This window comes from Pygocentrus nattereri, chromosome 5 (genome assembly GCF_015220715.1).
Source record: "Pygocentrus nattereri isolate fPygNat1 chromosome 5, fPygNat1.pri, whole genome shotgun sequence".
NCBI lineage: Eukaryota > Metazoa > Chordata > Actinopteri > Characiformes > Serrasalmidae > Pygocentrus > Pygocentrus nattereri.
Genome location: NC_051215.1, coordinates 1343320 through 1362929, shown reverse-complemented (window position 1 = coordinate 1362929; position 19610 = coordinate 1343320). Strand labels below are relative to the sequence as shown.

Sequence of the window (19610 nt, the reverse complement as noted above, 5' to 3'; positions counted from 1 at the left end):
CGGTGATTGTGTTTGGCAGACTGCAGACCCCAGATCAGCTGGGACAGACCACCGTGGTGCTTGTGTTTGACAGACTGCAGACCCCAGATCAGCTGGGACAGACCACCGCGGTGTTTGTGTTTGGCAGACTGCAGACCCCAGATCAGCTGGGACACACCACCGCGGTGTTTGTGTTTGACAGACTGCAGACCCCAGATCAGCTGGGACAGACCACCGCGGTGTTTGTGTTTGGCAGACTGCAGACCCCAGATCAGCTGGGACACACCACCGCGGTGTTTGTGTTTGACAGACTGCAGACCCCAGATCAGCTGGGACAGACCACCGCGGTGTTTGTGTTTGGCAGACTGCAGACCCCAGATCAGCTGGGACAGACCACCGCGGTGTTTGTGTTTGGCAGACTGCAGACCCCAGATCAGCTGGGACAGACCACCGCGGTGTTTGTGTTTGGCAGACTGCAGACCCCAGATCAGCTGGGACAGACCACCGCGGTGTTTGTGTTTGGCAGACTGCAGACCCCAGATCAGCTGGGACAGACCACCGCGGTGTTTGTGTTTGGCAGACTGCAGACCCCAGATCAGTCCTGCTGTTAGTGCTCACCTGAGACGTGTCCATGTCAGCCACGTGATCGTAGGTGAAAGTTCGCGGTTCGGGTTTGGAGTGGAGGCGCACGGTGTGGGGCGACGTCACCGTCAGACACAAATTCCGATCGCCGTCTGTGGTCAACCCGGTGCCCTGGGTCAGAGGCCGAACGCGCACATACACCTTAATGGCGTCTCCATCACTGTAGGAACCAACACAGAGACAAAACATCAGAGCACAACGGGACAGAGCCGGACAGTCCGGCAGAGCCGAGCTGGAGACAGACCTCTACATAAAGACCGGTCCGGTCCTTTTTACAGCTGTTATTATTTTGGAGATTTGCATCATAATAAAGCCGTATAAACCGCAGCTCCTCCGTTTCTGATGGACGCGGACGGCTGTCGAAGCTCTGGTGCAGCTCTGTAATTTAATTTGATTCCTGAGAATCATTTTTACTTGCGGTCGAGTTTATTTAACTAAAATAACAACACAGTTCTGGTCTTTGGTCTTTTACCCTCCAACGCAGACAATCTGCGCTGCAGTGCGTGGAAATGAACCTACCTGCTGGACTGGAGAGGCAAGGTTGTGTCTCCCGACCCTGCAGGGATAAAAACAGGGAAGAACAAGACTGAGCGCTTAGGATCGACAAGGATGCTGTGACTGCTCGGAAAGGGGTTCCTAAAAGGGTTCTATAGAGTACTAAAAATAGCACTAAAAGGGTTCTCTAGAGTACTAAAAATAGCACTAAAAGGGTTCTATAGAGTACTAAAAATAGCACTAAAAGGGTTCTATAGAGTACTAAAAATAGCACTACAAGGGTTCTATAGAGTACTAAAAATAGCACTAAAAGGGTTCTATAGAGTACTAAAAATAGCAATAAAAGGGTTCTTATATTACTATAAGCTTCACATCGTCACAATAACAGAATCCTTTTGGTGCTGCATAGAACCATGTTCTAAAGGGGCTCTATATAGCGCTAAAAATGGTTCTATAAAGTACTAAAAAGGGTTCATCTTTTAAAAAGGGTTCTATATAGCACCAAAAAACTGCTTCAACATTAGTGCAGAGCTACGATTCAGCATTTTAACTGTCCACTAGTTCCTAAGAATCAGATTCAGCCTCAACAGACGGTCGAGATTTCTATGGATGTGTTTGTAGCGTTGCAGCAAAAACAAATGGTTTATTCTCACAAACCGGACTGGGAAAGAGCATTAAAATCAAAAACCATCCAGGTTGAACTCTATAGGTCATGTCAGTCCTGTAATGTATTAATGTAGGTCAAGCCCCCACCTCCACACTTTGGCTTTCATGACCTGCATGCTGTTTTAATGCTGATTATTAAAAATAAATAAATAAATCACACAGATATTGTATTTTTGGTATTTCGGTCAGTAACAGTCACGACAGGCTGTGTCACATAACACCGGTGTTCTGGTTCGCTTCATTAGACATGATAAGGCAGGTAAGTTACGTGGTGAGCGAGAATTATGCTTTTTAAAAAGTTTAAATACAGAAAATTGATCTGTAAACGAGCTTCTTACTGCTCCAAACTGAGCTGACTGAGTAAACCGTGAATGTTTACAGGCAGTTTAAAGCCGCGGTTTCGTGAATATTAGTCGCGTTAAACGATTAAAAGCCTTTATTAGTGGCGATTTTCGGTCCAACGCGGTGGAAATTTAAACCAACAAAACAGACTTTTGGTTCACGAAGCTGGTTTAGCGGTCGGATTTATAATGTGGAACGTAAACGCAACAAAACCAGCTCAGCTTTTCCCCGTTCCACCTTAAGTGGTGCAGAAGTTACGTTGTGGCCGCGGCATTTAAGGTGGAACGTGGAAATTCTTTCAAAACGTAAGCCTCGCACAAAACAGAAAAAACAGAAAAGCGAACATTACATGTATCTTGTATCATACTGCTTACCCTCGAGCCACGTCTATATCCAACTAATAAATGTTAAAATATTCAGATATTAATGTAAACTGGCCGGTTACCCGGACTGACACTCAGCCAGCCAAGCTAAGCTAAGTAGCTTTGTTTTCATCGCACTAAACAGCGAAAACGCGTCCAATGTTCACCCAAAAGCAGCGAGACCGGTAACGATACCTTTTCCTTTAGGGTTCATTGCGTTATGCGACATTTCTAGAAAAGAAAAACGCTAAAAATCCTTAAAATCGGCATCAAAACACTTCAAAATTGGCGCGGCGGGTTTTTCTCCGCAGCGCTTTACTATCGCAGCGCCACCTGCAGGCCTGGAGGAGGACAGGATCGCAATCTGGCTGCGTCCCAAACGGCTACCTGCTCCCTGCTCCCTTTCCCCTTCCTAGGGCGAAGGCTGAGGGGAGAAATCATGGCTTCTTCACGGAGACGTCGCACTGACACGCGCATATACGTGTGGGCGAATCTTTGTCATGCATATTAATGCACCGTGTCGGCGCAGGAGCGATTATTTTAGGACTCGGGAAGCGCACTACGTAGTGAGCATGGAGCCATCTGGGACGTTGCCCCGGTCACCTTAGTGTAAACGTGAATGTGTACCTGCAGGCGGTTGTTACTCCACCTGAATGATGCTACAGATCGTGCTGCGCCTTTTTTCCTGGGTCGTCTCTCAAATGGCTCCATGCTCCCTCTGTAGGTCATGAAATGACGCCTTCTGTACCCAAGCAGCAGCGCATTTGAGGTCTAATGGAAAGCTATTTATACTCAAAGCTGCATTTATATATAATAGGGCACTATTTCGGCAGTGTCGTGTCCTGTGCAGGGCACCATCTAAGCAGCATGAAGCCATTTGGGATTGAGTATTGCTTATTTAAGGCTAGAATATTTAATACTCATAACTTGGTGTGATTGCAGGAAACAGGTGCCACTTAAGCAGTGTGTAGAGTATTTTTAAGTACTGCTCTATGGCTTCGTGTTAAATGTCGAGCAGATTAAACATCTTGGAATAGATCAAGAAAAAAGCCACATGTTCGAGTCAAAGCCGAGTTCAGTGGTGCGAGTGGCTGCTGTGTTTGAGGGAATTCACTGCAGTGAAACATCTTTAGCTGTACTCAGTCTTTATTCAGAAGAACCGTGTAAACTTTACACCCTTCCACATTCAGAGAGCACTCGGTGTACATAGACAATTTTTTTATTAAGTCAGTAAAGAACAAGAACAAGAGACAGACGGACACAGACAGACAGACAGAACTAAAAATCTAGTGCTTCTGCACTTTCATGATCAGCTCATCGCACAGCTTGGTGACGTCCTCCACCTCCTTCGTCTGAAAAGATAAATAAAAGGACAGGTCAAAAAACAAAAACACACATCCAGTAAAAATCAAGTGACCAGGCTACTTTAACTGAACGCAGCAATGTCGGTTATGATTTGTTGATTAAACCATAGCAGCATTAAAAACCTTTGAGTCAGCAATAACTAGTTTGATGCTTCAATCACAAAATTTCACTTAATTTTACTTTTGTTTTTAAACTTGTTTCTTAAATATCCCACTGGAAAACGGTGGCTGCCCTTTATTTAAGCAGTAGAAGCCGAGAGGGAGGGCGTTATCACGGAATACCATCCCGGCTGTGATCTGGTGTCCGTAGATCATCTCAGCCGTGATGTTATTGGTGATAACTCCCTCCTCGAGTGCTCTACTGCTTTAATACAGCAGTTAAATAAATACAGTAAGAAATGAATAAACTGGCCGTGAACGCGGCTTTAATATGTTTTAATGTTCAGTTCCTTCCTCCTAATTAGAGCTCCTTAACGAGCAGCTTGTTGCTACGTCAGAGTAACGAGCTCCGCCCACTCGCTGCTCAGCCGGCAGTTCGTTCTCCAGCTCCTTACACTAAATTCCCAAACTGTCGTCACCACTGAGCAGCTTTTGTTTTTTACTGGGTCAGTTTTACGGCTCAGTCTGATTTGGTCCGACTCTGAAGATCAGACACGTCTGGCGAATGGTGTTGGGTTCATTTCTGGCTGATTCCAGGTTGTTCAGCTGATCTTCTGTCTCAGCTGCCGACTGAAAAGCTGCTCAGTGGAGACGACAGTTTGGGAATTTAGCGTCGTCTCGTCTTCAGAGTCGGACCAAATCGGCTGTCGGTCAGATGTGGTCTTAACAGTGTCCGTTTTCTGTTTGTGGCAAAGTAAGAAGTAAAAATGTTCAGATGGCTCGAGCGTCTCCTACAGCTGTCAGAGTCGTTGCTTAGCAACGGCATCTTAGCGGAGTGATAGTGTGAAAAACCTGTGACGTTCTGGTGAAATAACAGCGTGGTTAGATCAACCAATCAGCTCATGCGGCCGGAACTAATTACTGTATAAAGCGCATTTGTTTCATGATGAGAACCAAAATAAAGAGGGTCCCCTAATTGATTTGGAATAAAACCTTGTTTCTGCTTAGATTAGTTACATTTCAGTCTGACGATCTACGACATGACCCTCATTAGCGGTCTCTACTACATTTATGTGGCAGCCTGCGTACCTTCTGCTCCAGGTTCTTCTCCAGTGACTGCACTTTGAGCTGCTCTCTCCGCAGCTGGACCTGAAGAGCAGAAACCTCAGCTCCGAGTTTGGAGCGGACCTCCGCTATCTCCTTATTCGCCCTGCACACATTAACAAGTTACATTTCCGTTATTAGACTGATTTTAAATGCGTCGTCGTGTATGAGAACTGATCACTACTGAAATAAGATTAGCAGCACCTTTACCAGCATTTCACTGCAGTACAAATATACACGTCACATTTGTAGATTCAGTATGTTTTTTTTTTGTTTTTTTTTTTAAAAGATGCCAAAAATTTAACAATTAAGGTAAAAAAAAAAAAAAAAAAAAAAAAAAAAAAAAAAAAAAAAAAAAAAAAACACACCACAGGTGAGAGAATCACACCTGCCTTGCCAATAAAACAAATGTAACCTTCTCTAAACACTGCGTGAGACTCAGCAGAGCGGTTCTGCTTATTTTCAGACAGGAGGTACTCGAGAAAACTAGTCTGCACAGACGAAGGATGCTGGTTCTATCAGTGTGAGAGTAAGTTGCTCCAGCAGAGCCGAGTGGGAGCCCGAGCGGCGTAGTGAAGGTCTTACTGGTCAATCTTTTCCTCTGCGTGAGTTTTCAGCATCTGGTAGCGCTGCTCCTCTTTCTGCAGCCTGGCCAGGTAGCTCTGCGCACACTGTTTCAGCGTCTCCTCGTTCTGAACACACACAGCAGGTAAGGACCAACATTAATACCACTCACAATTACGGAGAAAAAAAAAAGCTGTACGACAATTTCTCCAAAAAAAAAAAAAAAAAGTCAAATATTCTTTTTCCTTTAAGTCTTGTTTGTTTGGGATTTATGCACCGTATTAGTTTTCATGTTCAATCTTTCAGGATTAAGACTAACTGCCTTTATGATCGATATGCCAAACAATAAAATGCTTATACATCAAATTACTTAATCTGATAACTCGTCTATCTATAACGAGCCCGTTACACCTGGAGCGCTGGGTTGGAGACAATTCAGCCTCAAAGCCGAAAAGCTGGAGTCCATCCATCATCGTTGACCGCTAGTCCAGATAGGGTCACAGTTGGGAGAGCAGAGAATCCCAGATGACCCTGTTCCCCCCGCAACTTCCTCCAGCTCACACCCCAAGCCGCTCCCAGGCCAACTCGGAGACATAATCCCTCCAGCGGGTCCTAAGACGACCCTGGGGTCTTGTCCCGGTAGGCCGCGCCTGGAACACCCCCACCGGGAGGAGTCCAGGGGGCATCTGGATCAGAGGTTTTAGAAATTCTTAATGTCTCTTGTGAAAAAACAGCCTGACCATGCGGATCAACCGTTTGTGTTTGACAGTCTCAGGTTCACAAAAAGTGGAACGTATGAACAAAATGGATAAATGTCCTCGTTAGATTACACAAAACAGCTGTTGCAACTAAAGCAGCTGTGTGTCTGCGATGGGGACTGAATGAAGGGTTTCTGGCGTGAGGGGTCAGTCTGTGATTTCCTGACTGTCCGTTGGTCTGCACAAATTTCAGGTGAGAGGCAGATGGACAGCAATCAGAGTATGAATACGGATCTGGGAAGAGTTCGTGCCTTTTACACCGCATCCTGCACACTCAGGAAAAAAGGTACGACACGGTGACTGAGGTGGTTCTCTCAGGGGTCAGTGCCTTCAGTCAGGGAACATAACTGAACCATCATCCACTGAAACAATCTGTTCTAAGCTGGACTGACTCCACACACCCCGCCTCGCCTCCAGGCTTTTACTCTACCATCCCCTTTTAAAACCGTTCATAAGTCACAAATATGAACTTTTCCACTGGGAAAAAACTGATTTAAGGTTCACAGCTGTCCTTAAAACTGCTGCTGCACCTTTGAGGGAACACTTACATTGTTTGTACCTTGATGAACGGATCATGTACCTGCATGGTGCCTTTATTTCTAACAGTGTATTGGACTGCATAAACAGAGGAGCCTGACGATCAGATTTGTTTCCCCAGAGATGCTTGAACCATGAGCCAGTGAGAGGCAGAGAGCTCAGCTTCTCTTCATAGCCTCAGAACTCGTGAGTCACTGTGCTGTTATTGCAAAAACAACAGAAACAACAAGAAACATCTAATACGATGCGCAGACTCACTCGTCAACCCCAGAGGATCCATGTACACTCAGACTGCATTCAGATCAATGACAACATGAGATGATCACCTTCTTGAAGCCCTCAATGACCTCCTTGCGTCTGTCCAGGCGTTTCACTACGTCGGAGAACGATCGCTCCATGTCGTTCAGGTCTTTAGCCAGCTGCTGCTTCTCCTGAAGAACTTTACTCAGCTCTGCCTGCGAAAGCTCCTCCTTCTGCTTGTGCTCCGCTGCAAAACCACAGCGCAGACAAATTTACAATGGGGTCATGCCTAAAGTGGGATAATACTAGTCCCATCCATGTCCAGGGGTGGTCCAAGAAAGTACAACATACCTGTGATCTGAGCAATGACGGCCTCAAACTCCGACACAATCAACCTGAGGGGAGGAAACAAGGCACATCTCACTTTTCTGCATGTAGGCAAGTCAAAAGATATGGGAGATGAATACGAGGAAGCTTACACCATGTGTTGGTTATCCAAACGTAGCTTCTCCATCTCGGCCTTCAGTTCCTCCTCCTTTTCCTCACCCTAGAAGAAAACAAGACATTATCTTCCAGATACCAATTACAGAACACCGGTCACTCCCTCCCCACCACGCTCACGTTTAGTGTACGTTACACTACACTGCCCGTCTCGCCTTACTTTGAAAGTTTATTCTCCCTTTTAAACAAAAGCCAAAAAAGCCCTGTGAAGTGTTTCTGCACAGAGCTACTTCCGATTCGAGACTCTTCCATACGTGGTACTGAAATCCGATATGTATCGGATCTGCGGCAACGTGACTCCGTATGAACAGCCGGATCGGAATTCATGCGACTACGTCGTCAATCCAGCTCCAGTCAATTTCAAGCTGCTGAGGCTCAAACATTTAAGCGGATGCTTCTGTACCAAAGAATTAGAAGAGACTGGTGGCAGCCGCTCTGCGTTCGAAGAGATTTTGAAAGAAACGGCCAAACGCAGCCGGAGGAGACGAGGCAGCAGCGTCAGAACAGTTTAAAGAATCCAAGGACACGAACCGAACGAGTGGCCATGGCCGCATAACGTGCCCTTTTTATGCCGAACTCAAACACACACTGGGTGATGAGCCCAGCTGTCAACTACTGGAACTTTATAATCGCTCCTGTGATGCTGGAGCAGACGAAACACTCCGGGAGCGACTGCCGTTGGCCGGCCATGATGACCGTTTACCTCTGGCCGCCACGTGAAGCTCTGTTCTTTTGTGCAAGTGGGTCGGTTTAGGAGCTGATCTGCTCAGACTGACGTCGCATACAGACCACATTTAAAAGATAAACGTGAACAGCCAAATAAACATAAATAAAAATAAAATTAAAAAAAATCAAATCGGGGGGAGAAAAAAAGAAAAAAAAAAAAAAGTTTTGGCCAAATTTACCTGCTGTGTAAACGCAGCCCAACATTGGCCCAAATATTTACAAGCTTCCTCTAAATAAACCTGCTTAGGTTTTTGTCCTATAAACGATTTTGAACAGAGGCACCCAAAGTTTTCCAGAGCTGTTCTTTTTCAGTATTCCGTGTTCGTTCGGTGTCGCCAGGATTCTTTTTTTCCCCCCCGTGGTGCTTGTGAGCGGTCACTCACCTGTTTGCGTGCCCTCTCCATGGCAGCGTCCATGTCCTTCTGACTATACATGAGCACGTCCACGATGACGTCCTCGCTCCTCTGTGGCTGTTTGAGGGTGGGCACCAGCAGGTCCAGCACAGTGGGGTCCTGCACTACAGGGACTTCGACCTGTAGACAGAAAAGGAAGTCAGGCTCGTTCAGAAAAACAAATAATTAAATATAATTAAAAACGGCACAAAATTCAGGACTTTAAAAACCACTTTCAACTCCGAACACAAAGGCAGGACAGCAGCTGAGAACTGAATCCTATTAGGGTTTCCGGAATTTTCAGCTCCTTAAGAACTGGTATTTGAAAAAATGATCAAATTAAGATCCCTGCCTTTGAAGAGCTGTGACTGATCCAAGTTACGTTACACGTATATGCATCTGAGAGCGAGTAGGTGTCTTACTGGTGGAGGGAAATCTTCCAGCAGCTTTGGGCTTTCCTGCCGAGATTTCTGCCGCCCCTCCGTCCGAGCAGCTTCCATCATCCTGCAACACACCCAGTGCCCATCAGGGACAAGCCTCTCAATCAAATCTGACTACATTTGTAAGGCACTATGAGAAGTGCTCAAACAACACCTCATGTTTCTTAATGTATGACATGTTAGAGGGAAGCCAAGGCGCTCAAATATTCTGACTTTTCAATTTAAAACATTTGTGACTATTCAAAAACAAAAATAAATAAATAAATAAATAACCCACACCATCTCTAATATTCATATCCGGCATCGTCAGTTACACCAAGCGATATGAAACCAGTCATTAAACACCCAAGATAAAAAGTGCCAAACATTATTCCAACATGCACGTGTCTAAATAAGGACAAGTGTGTTCTTATTTAATCCAGGTAGCGTCAGATTGTCAGTACAAGATGTTTTCTAATTAGACGTGACGCAGTCATTTTTTCCAGCTACACATTGGCCAATGTACAAACCACAAATCTGTCTGGATTACCTTTAAACAAACATGTCTATAGAATTAGAAATGCATTAGGATGAATAAACTGCTGATATTTAGCACAGCAGTCCAGCTGGAGTGAAACTCTGCACTTCTAGAGCTCAATCAGTTCAACATCCCCCGATAGGATTAAGTGGGGATATCGTGCGTCTCTAGATCCAAGGCAGAGATGTGCTGTTCGTGGCTCGAACGAAAAGGTGTTAAAATAGTGGTCACTCAAAAATGGTGTGATTAATTAAACATTTGAAGAGTTTAGAGATCAGCTAAACGTGTTCTTGTCCAGGTGACTGACCGGATGGCGAGGGAGGGCCGCGGCAGGCTGAATCCAGAGCTGGTGTCCGTTGCGACTTTCTTAGGGCTCTCTTTTAACAGCGGGTCAAATTTCAGGTACAGAGACTGCTTACGCAGGGCAGACTCCTTAAACTACACACACACACACACACACACACACACACACACACACAATCAGAAACTCTCCAAAAAGCGTACAATTAAAACAAACAAGTGAACAGCTACTTACAGTGCTCGATCCAAACTGCTCCAAATAATCGATCTGTCCATCAAGGTCATTAGGCATGACTACAAAAACAAAAGTACAAACATTGAGCAAACGGGGAAACGAACACAATTCAAGGATTTAACACACACACACACACACACACACACACACACACACACACACACACACACACACACACACTAAGGGTGGGCATAGACTTTAAAATGAATTTTGTTGGTTCTCTAAACACGATCAGGCATAACTATGACCACCACCTTGTTTCTACGCTCACTGTCCATCAGATGGACTACAGTCTAACTGTAGAACCACAAAGCGCACCTATAGAGTAAGTGGACACTGAGGTGGTCATGATGTTACGCCTGATCGGTGTATAATAAAATAAATCTCATGCACCTCTTTCACTCAAGCCATTTCAAGCCGAGAGACTTCCCTAAAAGACGCATGAACCCAAAATATTTAACCAAGTTTTTATCCGATATCAGCACAGTATTGCTTTTCCAGTCTTCCAGTCCACAAAAACACAGGCTAGACATGAAACCGAAGGCGGTGCAGCAGGTACTGCTCACACAGGCCATCCTACGTTAAAAAGCAAGACCCTCGGCTTCGCTCACACCCTGCAGAGGCGGTGCACGCGTCGGAAAGAGGAATAAACACTGAGCGGCTCCGTTTACTGCAGGAAACCTACACATAGAGCCTGGTAAAAACCCGTCATCAGCTGTAGTTGAATCAAACTCTGTGCTCTGGTTCTGCAGACAGGGCTCAGGAGTCAGCTCTCTGACTGGCTTCTGATGAGCTGGGCTGCACGGTCTGTTGCACTCAATGATGAAGGGTTTGGTCTCTTCCTCTGGCTGCAAGACAGCGGGAAGACATTTGATATTTAGAGGTAATGAACTGAGCCCACAAGGGTGGATAGAGTTTAGGATAAAAGCGTCGCTTACCTTAGTCACCGATGGCTCTGCTTCTGCCGTCTCTTCGTTACCGTCACAAGGAGAACTGTAAAAGTTTGAGAGGATCAAATACACAGTTCCACACCGGGGCAATCAATCTAAATGAAACATCACCTTCAATACACGAGCTGAACTGCAACTACTGCTCAAAACAAACCTCAGGAAACTCATTCTGACCGTTCTCGATCGCCCTGAATGTTAAATGACCCTTTATTCCTAGTCATTGCTGCTCAAACAGACACCAAAACTAGTGCAGCACACCTGAAGCCTCTTGGAAAGCAGGGCTGGCTCAGCCAACCAACCTAAGCTTGGCTCAATTTAGCTCCAACTTTTCCACAGATAAGTATGGTGCACACCTAACGTGCCTCAGAGGACGCTTGCAGCTGCGTGTTAAACAGCTCTTGCACCAATCAGGTCCAAGCTTCCACGTTCCTAAAAATGACAGTTCTTCAGTAAAGACAATCACTTTATCTAGAACCATTTGCATGCTTGATATCTATATAGGCCATTCAAAAAGGTACCAAACAGAACCATAAAATACATGACGCATAAATCTAAAACCATGCAAAGAGAGTCTTAAGCATGCAAACAGGTCAGTGAGTGTTTATGGATATGCGTAGACCAATCAGAGACAACCAAACCCATATAATACCCATCCATCTATCCAATCAAATCAATCCAATCAATCAATCAATCCAATCAATCGCAATTTAAACTGCAGTTTCAATATTGCAATTAGATATTTTCCCCCAAATCATTCAGCCCTATAGCACACAGTACAAGACACTTAAAACCAAACAACAGCCAAACACATGAAAGACTCTGACCCGTGTGCATTATTGGCCGTGGTGCCTTGCTGTTCTGGCTGGTTTTCTGGTCGTGTTGGCGTTGTGGACCGCCGTCTCTGAGCCGACGGTTCTTCATTCTTCACAGGACTGATCTTATTCCCACGAGGAGGAGAGTTACCCATCTTACCCTTCGTACCAAACGGGTTAAAGTTGGGATCATCAAACTTATCAAAGTCAAAAGTGTAAGAGCCTTTGGCGACGGGGATCTCCACAGGTGCCGTTTCACCTGGTGCATCATTAGCTTCAGGTTTGGGTTCTGGGGACGGCTTCTCAGCTGGAGCAGAGGTGGGTTTCTTAGGGGCTAGTTTGGCCCCTGGGGGTCTCTTCATGCCAAGGCGTTTGGGAGGAGGCTTGCGCTTGACTTCTGCGCCATCATCAAAGTTAAACTCCAGTACCATGTGGCTGTCTTTTGGGGGCAATTCAGATGAAGTGCTTTCTGTTGTAGTAATAACTGCAGGCAGCTCAGGGGTGACTGGCTTCACCTCGGGTTGGCTGGGCTTCTCTGGAACAGTCAGAATGGTCTCAAGGACAGCCTCATCTTTCTTGGGTTCCTCCATTTTCGGAGGTGGAGAACTGCTGACGGGTGCTTTTCTGTCAAGAGGCGGCGAGTTTTGAAGCTTTGAGCCACCGGTTTGAAAAGGATTCACAGAATCGAGATCATTAAAGTCGAAGCTGTAGGATACTTTAGGTGGTAATGGAGAATCCACAGCATCTGAGGGTTCTTTAACAGGAGCACTATCTGAGATGGAAGCTGGTGCAGGAACCTCCAGATTCTCATCATTAGTGCTCTGATCCATGATGGGTGTTCCAAAGCTTCTCTGCCCAATGATCACTGTGGTGTCTGTGGACGGCATATCTGAAGACAGATCTGCCAGGGAGTTTTCTACAGACTGGCTCAGAGGGATGGTCTCATCCAGGGCCATGTCCATCGGAGTTGGCTTTTCTGGAGCTTTCTCCACCTCTTCAAGGACAGATGGTGAAGGTGAAGGAAGAGGAACCACATCGAGTTGTTCTGGCTCTGGTGCGGTCAGGGTGTCTGCCAAAACGGCAGGTTTGGGTGGTGACAGGATCATTTTTCCAGTGCTTTGAAAAGGATTTATGGACTCCAGGTTGTCAAAATCGATTGTGTAGCCTCCTTTGCTCTGAATGGGCATTTCATCATCAGGGTACGGAGTTTCGTTCTTACTTGGGACATCGATTGTTGCCATTGGAACGCTTGGTTCAGCAGGTGTCCTGGAAAATATGGCACATTATGAATATCAGAAGCATCGTTATAAAGTTGAATTTCACAAAAGAAGAACCATTTTGAACTAGCTCAGTGCAGGTTTCTCAGATATGGACTAAGCCTAATCTCACCAACAGATGCTTCTCGATTGAGGGTCAGGCTTAACCTGCGTCTAGAAAATCTTTACCAAACACTTTCAATACAGCTGCAGTTCTTCCACAACCACTAACCGAGCTTCTTACAATCAACATGATGCCATGAACATCTAACACCAGAACTACAAAGGCCAATTCAGTAATACAAACTCTGCAGCCCTTGTAGAGGCCAAGATCTGTAAAATAACCCTCATCAAAGAACAGGTTGTCACTCACTCAGCAGCAGAAGTCAGCGAGAGAGACTCTAGAGCGGCCATGCAATCGTCCAGAGAAGTCATCCTGCCGACACGGCTCGGAGACATAATCTTCTTGGTGACTGGGTCTCTGCGTGGGGTTTGGAAACAAACCTGGGGAAGCAGCAGCAGCAACAAGCAGAACAAACGATCAATAAAATTCTCAAGTGACTCCAGGCATTCAGCATAAGGACAAAGTTCAATTACAGCAAGTAGATTACAGAAATAAAACAATGAGCACATTGAGAAAACCAGCAATATGAGAATAAGCAGCTCACACTTTAAACAACAGGAACTTCTGTTCCAAATCATTTGGGGGGAAAAAATAAGAAGCAAGTACAACTAAAGCACAATGACCACTCGGGTCAGGGGACCAGGGTCAAGTCAGATTTTAATAAAAGCTGGGTGATAAACATTACTATACCTTCTAAACGTGTCGTGGTATCTAATGATGGGAAGCTTTTATATATTATAAAGTTATAATTAATAAATAAATAATTAAATAAATAAATAAAACACATTTCTGAAGGCTGCTCCTACTCCTGTGTTATTTCCCATTTACCTTAATCTTCTATGACCGTGCCCTTGGCTACCTTGACCGTTACTTATAAACTTGTTCTTTTCATAAGAATTGTATACTACACCGTAAAATATGTATTTCCATAAAGGATATTTACTGCTTAGTTTGTTTTAACTGTAATACAATCTGAGGCACTCCGATAAACATCGCAGACAAATCAATGACAATACATGAAATTTTGGCGCATCCATATTTGTGGTACGTTAGTATCACTAAAGGTCAGCAACAGAACCCATCCAACATTTTGGTGTCTACAATTAGCAGCTTTTGTAATCGGAGCATTCGAGACTGTTTCCTTAACCCTCGATGTTGCCTCAGGGCAACAAACTCATTTCCTCACTTTACAATATTATACATATTTAAAGACAATAATAGGGTTCACACCATTAAGGGAGGAGTTTGAGCAAGTCAATAAAACATGTACTTGGTCATACTCTTACTGGGCTCATTTAAACCTCTAACGGTCAGCATTTTTTTGTCATGCGAATCTGCAAAATTATGTTTGTTGCCTAGAAGCAACGCTGTGCGACAGTGGAATGGATTTAGCCAGTCACAAGCCAGATCTCAGCACTTCACTTCAGGGAACACGGCTCGATATCATTTCTTACCACTGTCGCACAACGTTGCCTCAAGGCAACACAGTCCAGAAGGAGCCCTGATCAGAACTGTTTTTGAATGTAATAATTGGGATAATTTATAATGATTAATAATCTATCATAATGCATGCAGTAGAGTGTTAAAATCTACCATAAAATCTTCCACAAATTGGTGGGCCACTAAACGGCACAGACATTTTATGCGGCACCACTGCCCGGTTAGTTTAGGCAGTCAATAGGTAATACGGTCTACAGCCTACCTTCGCTCCTTTGGGCACGTTTTTGTTGATGTTTTCAGACTGCGACTGCCGCAGAATGGACGGCCTGCCAGTCGGCTGATCCAGGGCAAAAATATCAGCTGCGTCTTCAGACGTGACGGGTTTCCGAGCAGGGCAAACTCCCTGATTCTCATCGTTTACCACCACTGAACTCATACTGGAGAGGGAGAGAACACACTGGAGCGTAAGGGTGACGACATGAGGAAAAGCCACTCCCAGTGGGCACTTCGAGTACAGTAACCAGCTGGGTTTACTGATAAGCCTGAAAGACCGGCACTCTGAATCAACAGCCAGCGTATGAGCTGTAAGAGTACAGGGAAGACTTATTGGTTCATTTGTTATTAGAACACCCGTTCCCTCTCACACCGTGACGAATGGGTCAGCAGAAACGCCTGTTACAATTAAGGACTTCCCCGTTTTAAAATGACCACAATGTGAGGCTGTTAGAACAGCGGCAATGCAGTAAACTCTTATTACCCATTATGAATATGACTATTCTAATGTATAGAGATAAACTCACTGCTGAGGTAAACTAAAAATCTGCTTAGATGCCCAAAACTTCACAGGACTGCATATCCAAAAGTTTGTAGACACCTGCTCCTCCATCTCTTCTTCTGAAATGAAGGTGTTTGTGCTGCAGTATCAGCCTCTACTCTTCTCTTAAGCCTTCTAGATGTTGGAACATTGCTCTGAGGACTTGATGAAGCATTAGTGAGGTCAGGTGCTGATGTTGGACGGTCAGTTCTAGATGACTCCAGCTCATCCCAAAAGGTACTGGATGGAGCTCCATCACACAGCTCCACAGCATGGAGACCTTAGGATCATGTGCAGCCGCAGAGCGTCCCACTCTATTGGTCAGTGCTTCTCTATGGAGATTACACAAGCTGCGTGGGACCAGTCATGAGAAGTCAAATGCTGGTCGTTCAAACGGTCTGCATTCCCCATTTAACCACAACCATCTGCAAAGAAAGCTAGAAAGTGAACAGCCATTGTGCAGAAATAGGTCAACAGCGGTTTGAATCGGTCAGCTGGTGTGCGGCAGGGTGAAGGCTGCTGGCACTGCCTTGGTGAAATCCCAACGGTGCTTCAAGTGTTAGTAGGAAAGTGAGGAGAAAGCCCCACCAGTGAAAGTGGATCATGCCTTCAAGAGAAAGGCAGAGACCAAGTGGAAACACTAAGTTTAGATTACAGCTCTGTCTTATGTGCTACACTGGAATTCAGACCGACATTGAGATCTGACGGTTATCTTCATATCCGATCCCTTGATGGCATGACTCGACATGACTTACGAGATAAGAATTTATAGTTACCGTTTACGGGCCCTCGCTCCAGGACCCGGGACCCTCTATTTAAAATCAACAATAAACTATCAGCTTTGCCAAGTCACACTTCCAAACATGCTGACTCAAGACACTTTTACAGTAGTGCAAAAACACTGAGCGACAGACTTTATCAGCTCTAGTGCAAATCTAAAGCACGTCAGATACCAAAGCCACATTTGGGGGGAAAGGGAAGCTGTAAATGGCGACAAACATCACAGCCACGAGTTATTCGGACTCCTCATTACTGAAGGAAGCATTGACAGTCGTGCTTCATATTTAATCAGCAATACTGCCGTTTAGTCGTCAATGACACTCGCCATTTAGTGCCTGTTGAACGCACATGTGCTCACACTTAAACTTAAAATCTAGAAGTGCATTAAAACTCAACCAGGTTATTAAACTTGAATGGAGAGAAACTTAACCTACTGAGTCAGAACTGTTCACAGTGGAGGTGATAGGAACCAGACGTCCCCCTCTAAAAGCTCGTCACAGTGGTGGTGATGGGAACCAGACGTCCCCCTCTAAAAGCTCCTCACAGTGGTGGTGATGGGAACCAGACGTCCCCCTCTAAAAGCTCCTCACAGTGGTGGTGATGGGAACCAGACGTCCCCCTCTAAAAGCTCCTCACAGTGGTGGTGATGGGAACCAGACGTCCCCCTCTAAAAGCTCCTCACAGTGGTGGTGATGGGAACCAGACGTCCCTCTAAAAGCTCCTACAGAAAGTTCCTACATGAACTGGTTCTGAATTCACTGCCTGATGACTGAGACGCTGTTTTATGAGAGTTTAGAGAACTTCAACTCCATTCATGGTGGAGGGAGACATGCAGGGCGCTGTGCGGCAAAATAGTCCCCAAAGAAAACTCATTATTCCAGATTTTCCAATGTTTTCCATCATCAACATTCCATATAAGCTCAGAAGACTCGTGTAGGTTCTCTGGTGGTTCTGGATGGTAAATAAAGTGTCTATATCTGTGTTGTAGTCATGGCGACGCCTGGTTCCCATCACCACCGCTGTAAAGACGTCTGAACCATTTGACACCAAACCCTCTGGATCTCTCTGTTTACACCTCTCACACTGGATTATGGGGGGGATGTTTGAAAAATAGGTGGAATCTAAATGCAGATTTGGCATCTTAGATAAGTGTATAAAGACGTTTACGGCCCTAGGGGAGCTGATTTCGACCTGTGGGATGGATAATTTACCATCACACCAACTTAACTCGAGCTACCTAAAGCTAGTTAACTAGGTTTTCAACCAGTGAGCTGCCTGAGTAACATTAACCTAGGTTAGGACATCATTAACGTTACTTATTGCAGGAATCCGAAATGAATAACGTGATACAGATTATTCCAGCTTTAGTTTACCTCAGTTTGCCTCAGCAGCCCAGAGAAGCGAATCTAACCTGACTCGGTAACGTCACGCTGCCAGACACAAGCGCCTTCACGGTCAACACAGGGCGAAAAGTGGCACTTAACACCGCTTAACTTGCTCGACATCGCGTATAAGGTCTTGTTCGTGAACCTACCTCTACTTGTAGCCAGAGTCAGCAGCAGCAGAAGCGGAATTATGACTTAAAGTCGCTTTTCTTCAGAGAGAGACAGACCGACACCCGGTCCTCTATCAGGATCCTCGCTCTGGCGCTGCGGCAGTTGAACAGGGAGCCCAACCGCCGCTTACATTTCAAATTTAAACGCCTCCGCGCCGACCAATTAAATTCGTAGCGCGACGTCACGAAGGCGGGCAGTAATATGAATTCACCAATAGCCGTGTCAGACGGCGCGAACATCCTATTGGTCGTTACAGAAACGGACAGACGAATGAGCCAATAAGACAGACGCAAGCCTTGACATGACGTCACACAACCGGAGCTGTAAACACCGCCAGTACTTTCATTCAGCTACTGAAATGTAAAGGCTTAATAATTAATAATTCTATTTTTAGAGTTTTTTATTTTTTAATTTTTTTTTTTTTACAAAAGGAGAGAGAGAGAGAGAGGTGGAGACAAAACACACTTTATCATTCTGCATTTTATTAAGAAAACACTCGTATTACTGCCAAATATGGAAATAGTGTTTGTCTGTGTTTCATATTTGGGATTGTTGGAGTTTCTGACCTATTTTGGCAACACTAGTAGGACTTTGCCTTAAATTCTGCCTCTTTGATTTCGTTCATTTACGCGCTCAGTTAAGGATTGTGCACTTTGCCGAGGACTTGCAATTAAGTATGCACTTTTATCGTTAATGTTATTGTTCATTTCACATTTATCTGATCGTGTTTTTTTCCTGATATTGCTTACAGAAACTTGAGGAAGTATCTGAACCTGTCCTGACTGGCAATTTCACCTCCAGCGCTAGAGGGCAGCAACACATCACTGTGCAATAGCGCGCGAGCCCCCAATCAGCCACTAGACAGATGACGTCATATAATGTCATATGACCTGAAAAAACAAAGCGCTGGCATCACCTGTAAAGACGGTGGCACGTTTACCTTTAACGGGCCACTTTATTAGAAACACCTACCTTGTGGTTTCACTCACTGGCCACTTTATTAGAAACACCCACCTTGTGGTTTCACTCACTGGCCACTTTATTAGAAACACCCACCTTGTGGTTTCACTCACTGGCCACTTTATTAGAAACACCTACCTAAGGTCACTTCCTGACCACGGGACTGCTGCTAACCCGGTGTTATTTGGATGGTGGACCACTCTCAGCACGGGGATGACAGTGTCATAGCAGTAATGTAAAACAGACGTTTGTGATGAGATCAGGTGTAAGATAATACAGTTGCATTAGGGAGGAGGAAGTCACTCGAAAATAAGTCACAAAAACAGGAGTTTCCAAAACTGGACATCAAGAATGTTGAGAAATTAAAAGCTACAGAGAAAATTGGTCTATAAACAAAACCTAGGAGACCACAAAAACTGCCCCCATCAGGTAAACAGTATGAAGTGTGGTCTCTAACTTTTGCACAATACTGAGTCTAAGCTCAAAGTGTCTGTGGAGACCAGACTGAGTGAAACAGCGGCAGTTTACAGAGCACTGATTGGTGCAGAGAGAGAGAGAGAGGGAGAGAGAGAGAGAGAGAGAGAGAGAGAGAGGGGGAGAGAGAGAGAGAGACACAGACAGACAGACAGAGAGAGAGAGGGAGAGAGAGAGAGAG

At 45.1% G+C, this 19610-nt stretch overlaps 2 protein-coding genes across 3 annotated transcripts in view; both read right to left on the bottom strand.

The window, feature by feature from the left end:
- Positions 1-2792, bottom strand: part of kif15 (kinesin family member 15) — a 31790-nt gene extending 28998 nt beyond the window's left edge. Inside the window, exons 1-3 of the mRNA XM_017720106.2 lie at positions 2682-2792; positions 1141-1177; positions 598-781 (exon numbers count right to left, since the gene is read on the bottom strand). Coding sequence (XP_017575595.1) covers positions 598-781; positions 1141-1177; positions 2682-2715 — 255 coding nt within the window. The 5' untranslated portion in view covers positions 2716-2792. The remainder of the gene's footprint in view (positions 1-597; positions 782-1140; positions 1178-2681) is intronic.
- An 875-nt stretch (positions 2793-3667) lies between these two features.
- tacc3 (transforming, acidic coiled-coil containing protein 3) lies at positions 3668-18117 on the bottom strand. 2 transcript variants are annotated; one of them, XM_017720108.2, is made up of 17 exons: positions 17974-18117; positions 16436-16470; positions 15108-15282; positions 13655-13785; positions 12038-13291; positions 11202-11256; positions 10949-11111; positions 10264-10322; positions 10036-10166; positions 9194-9275; positions 8763-8912; positions 7632-7699; positions 7504-7547; positions 7239-7399; positions 5639-5745; positions 5039-5159; positions 3668-3838 (listed from the first exon to the last, which is right to left on the bottom strand). In XM_017720108.2, the coding sequence occupies exons 3-17, from the start codon at positions 15279-15281 to the stop codon at positions 3773-3775; spliced, it is 2766 nt and encodes a 921-aa protein (XP_017575597.1). In that variant the 5' UTR covers position 15282; positions 16436-16470; positions 17974-18117; the 3' UTR covers positions 3668-3772. The 2 variants fall into 2 exon arrangements, with proteins under 2 accessions (XP_017575597.1, XP_017575596.1); XM_017720107.2 differs by lacking the exon at positions 16436-16470.
- Positions 18118-19610: the final 1493 nt, after the last annotated feature.

Excerpts from the sequence above, each read along its gene's own strand:
- tacc3 (XM_017720108.2), bottom strand. The coding sequence starts at position 15,281 with ATGAGTTCAGTGGTGGTAAACGATGAGAATCAGGGAGTTTGCCCTGCT. Across the intron at positions 11,112-11,201 it reads CAGAGCCATCGGTGACTAAG|CCAGAGGAAGAGACCAAACC; the intron begins GTAAGCGACGCT and ends GCTGTCTTGCAG. Across the intron at positions 3,839-5,038 it reads AGAAGAACCTGGAGCAGAAG|ACGAAGGAGGTGGAGGACGT; the intron begins GTACGCAGGCTG and ends TTATCTTTTCAG.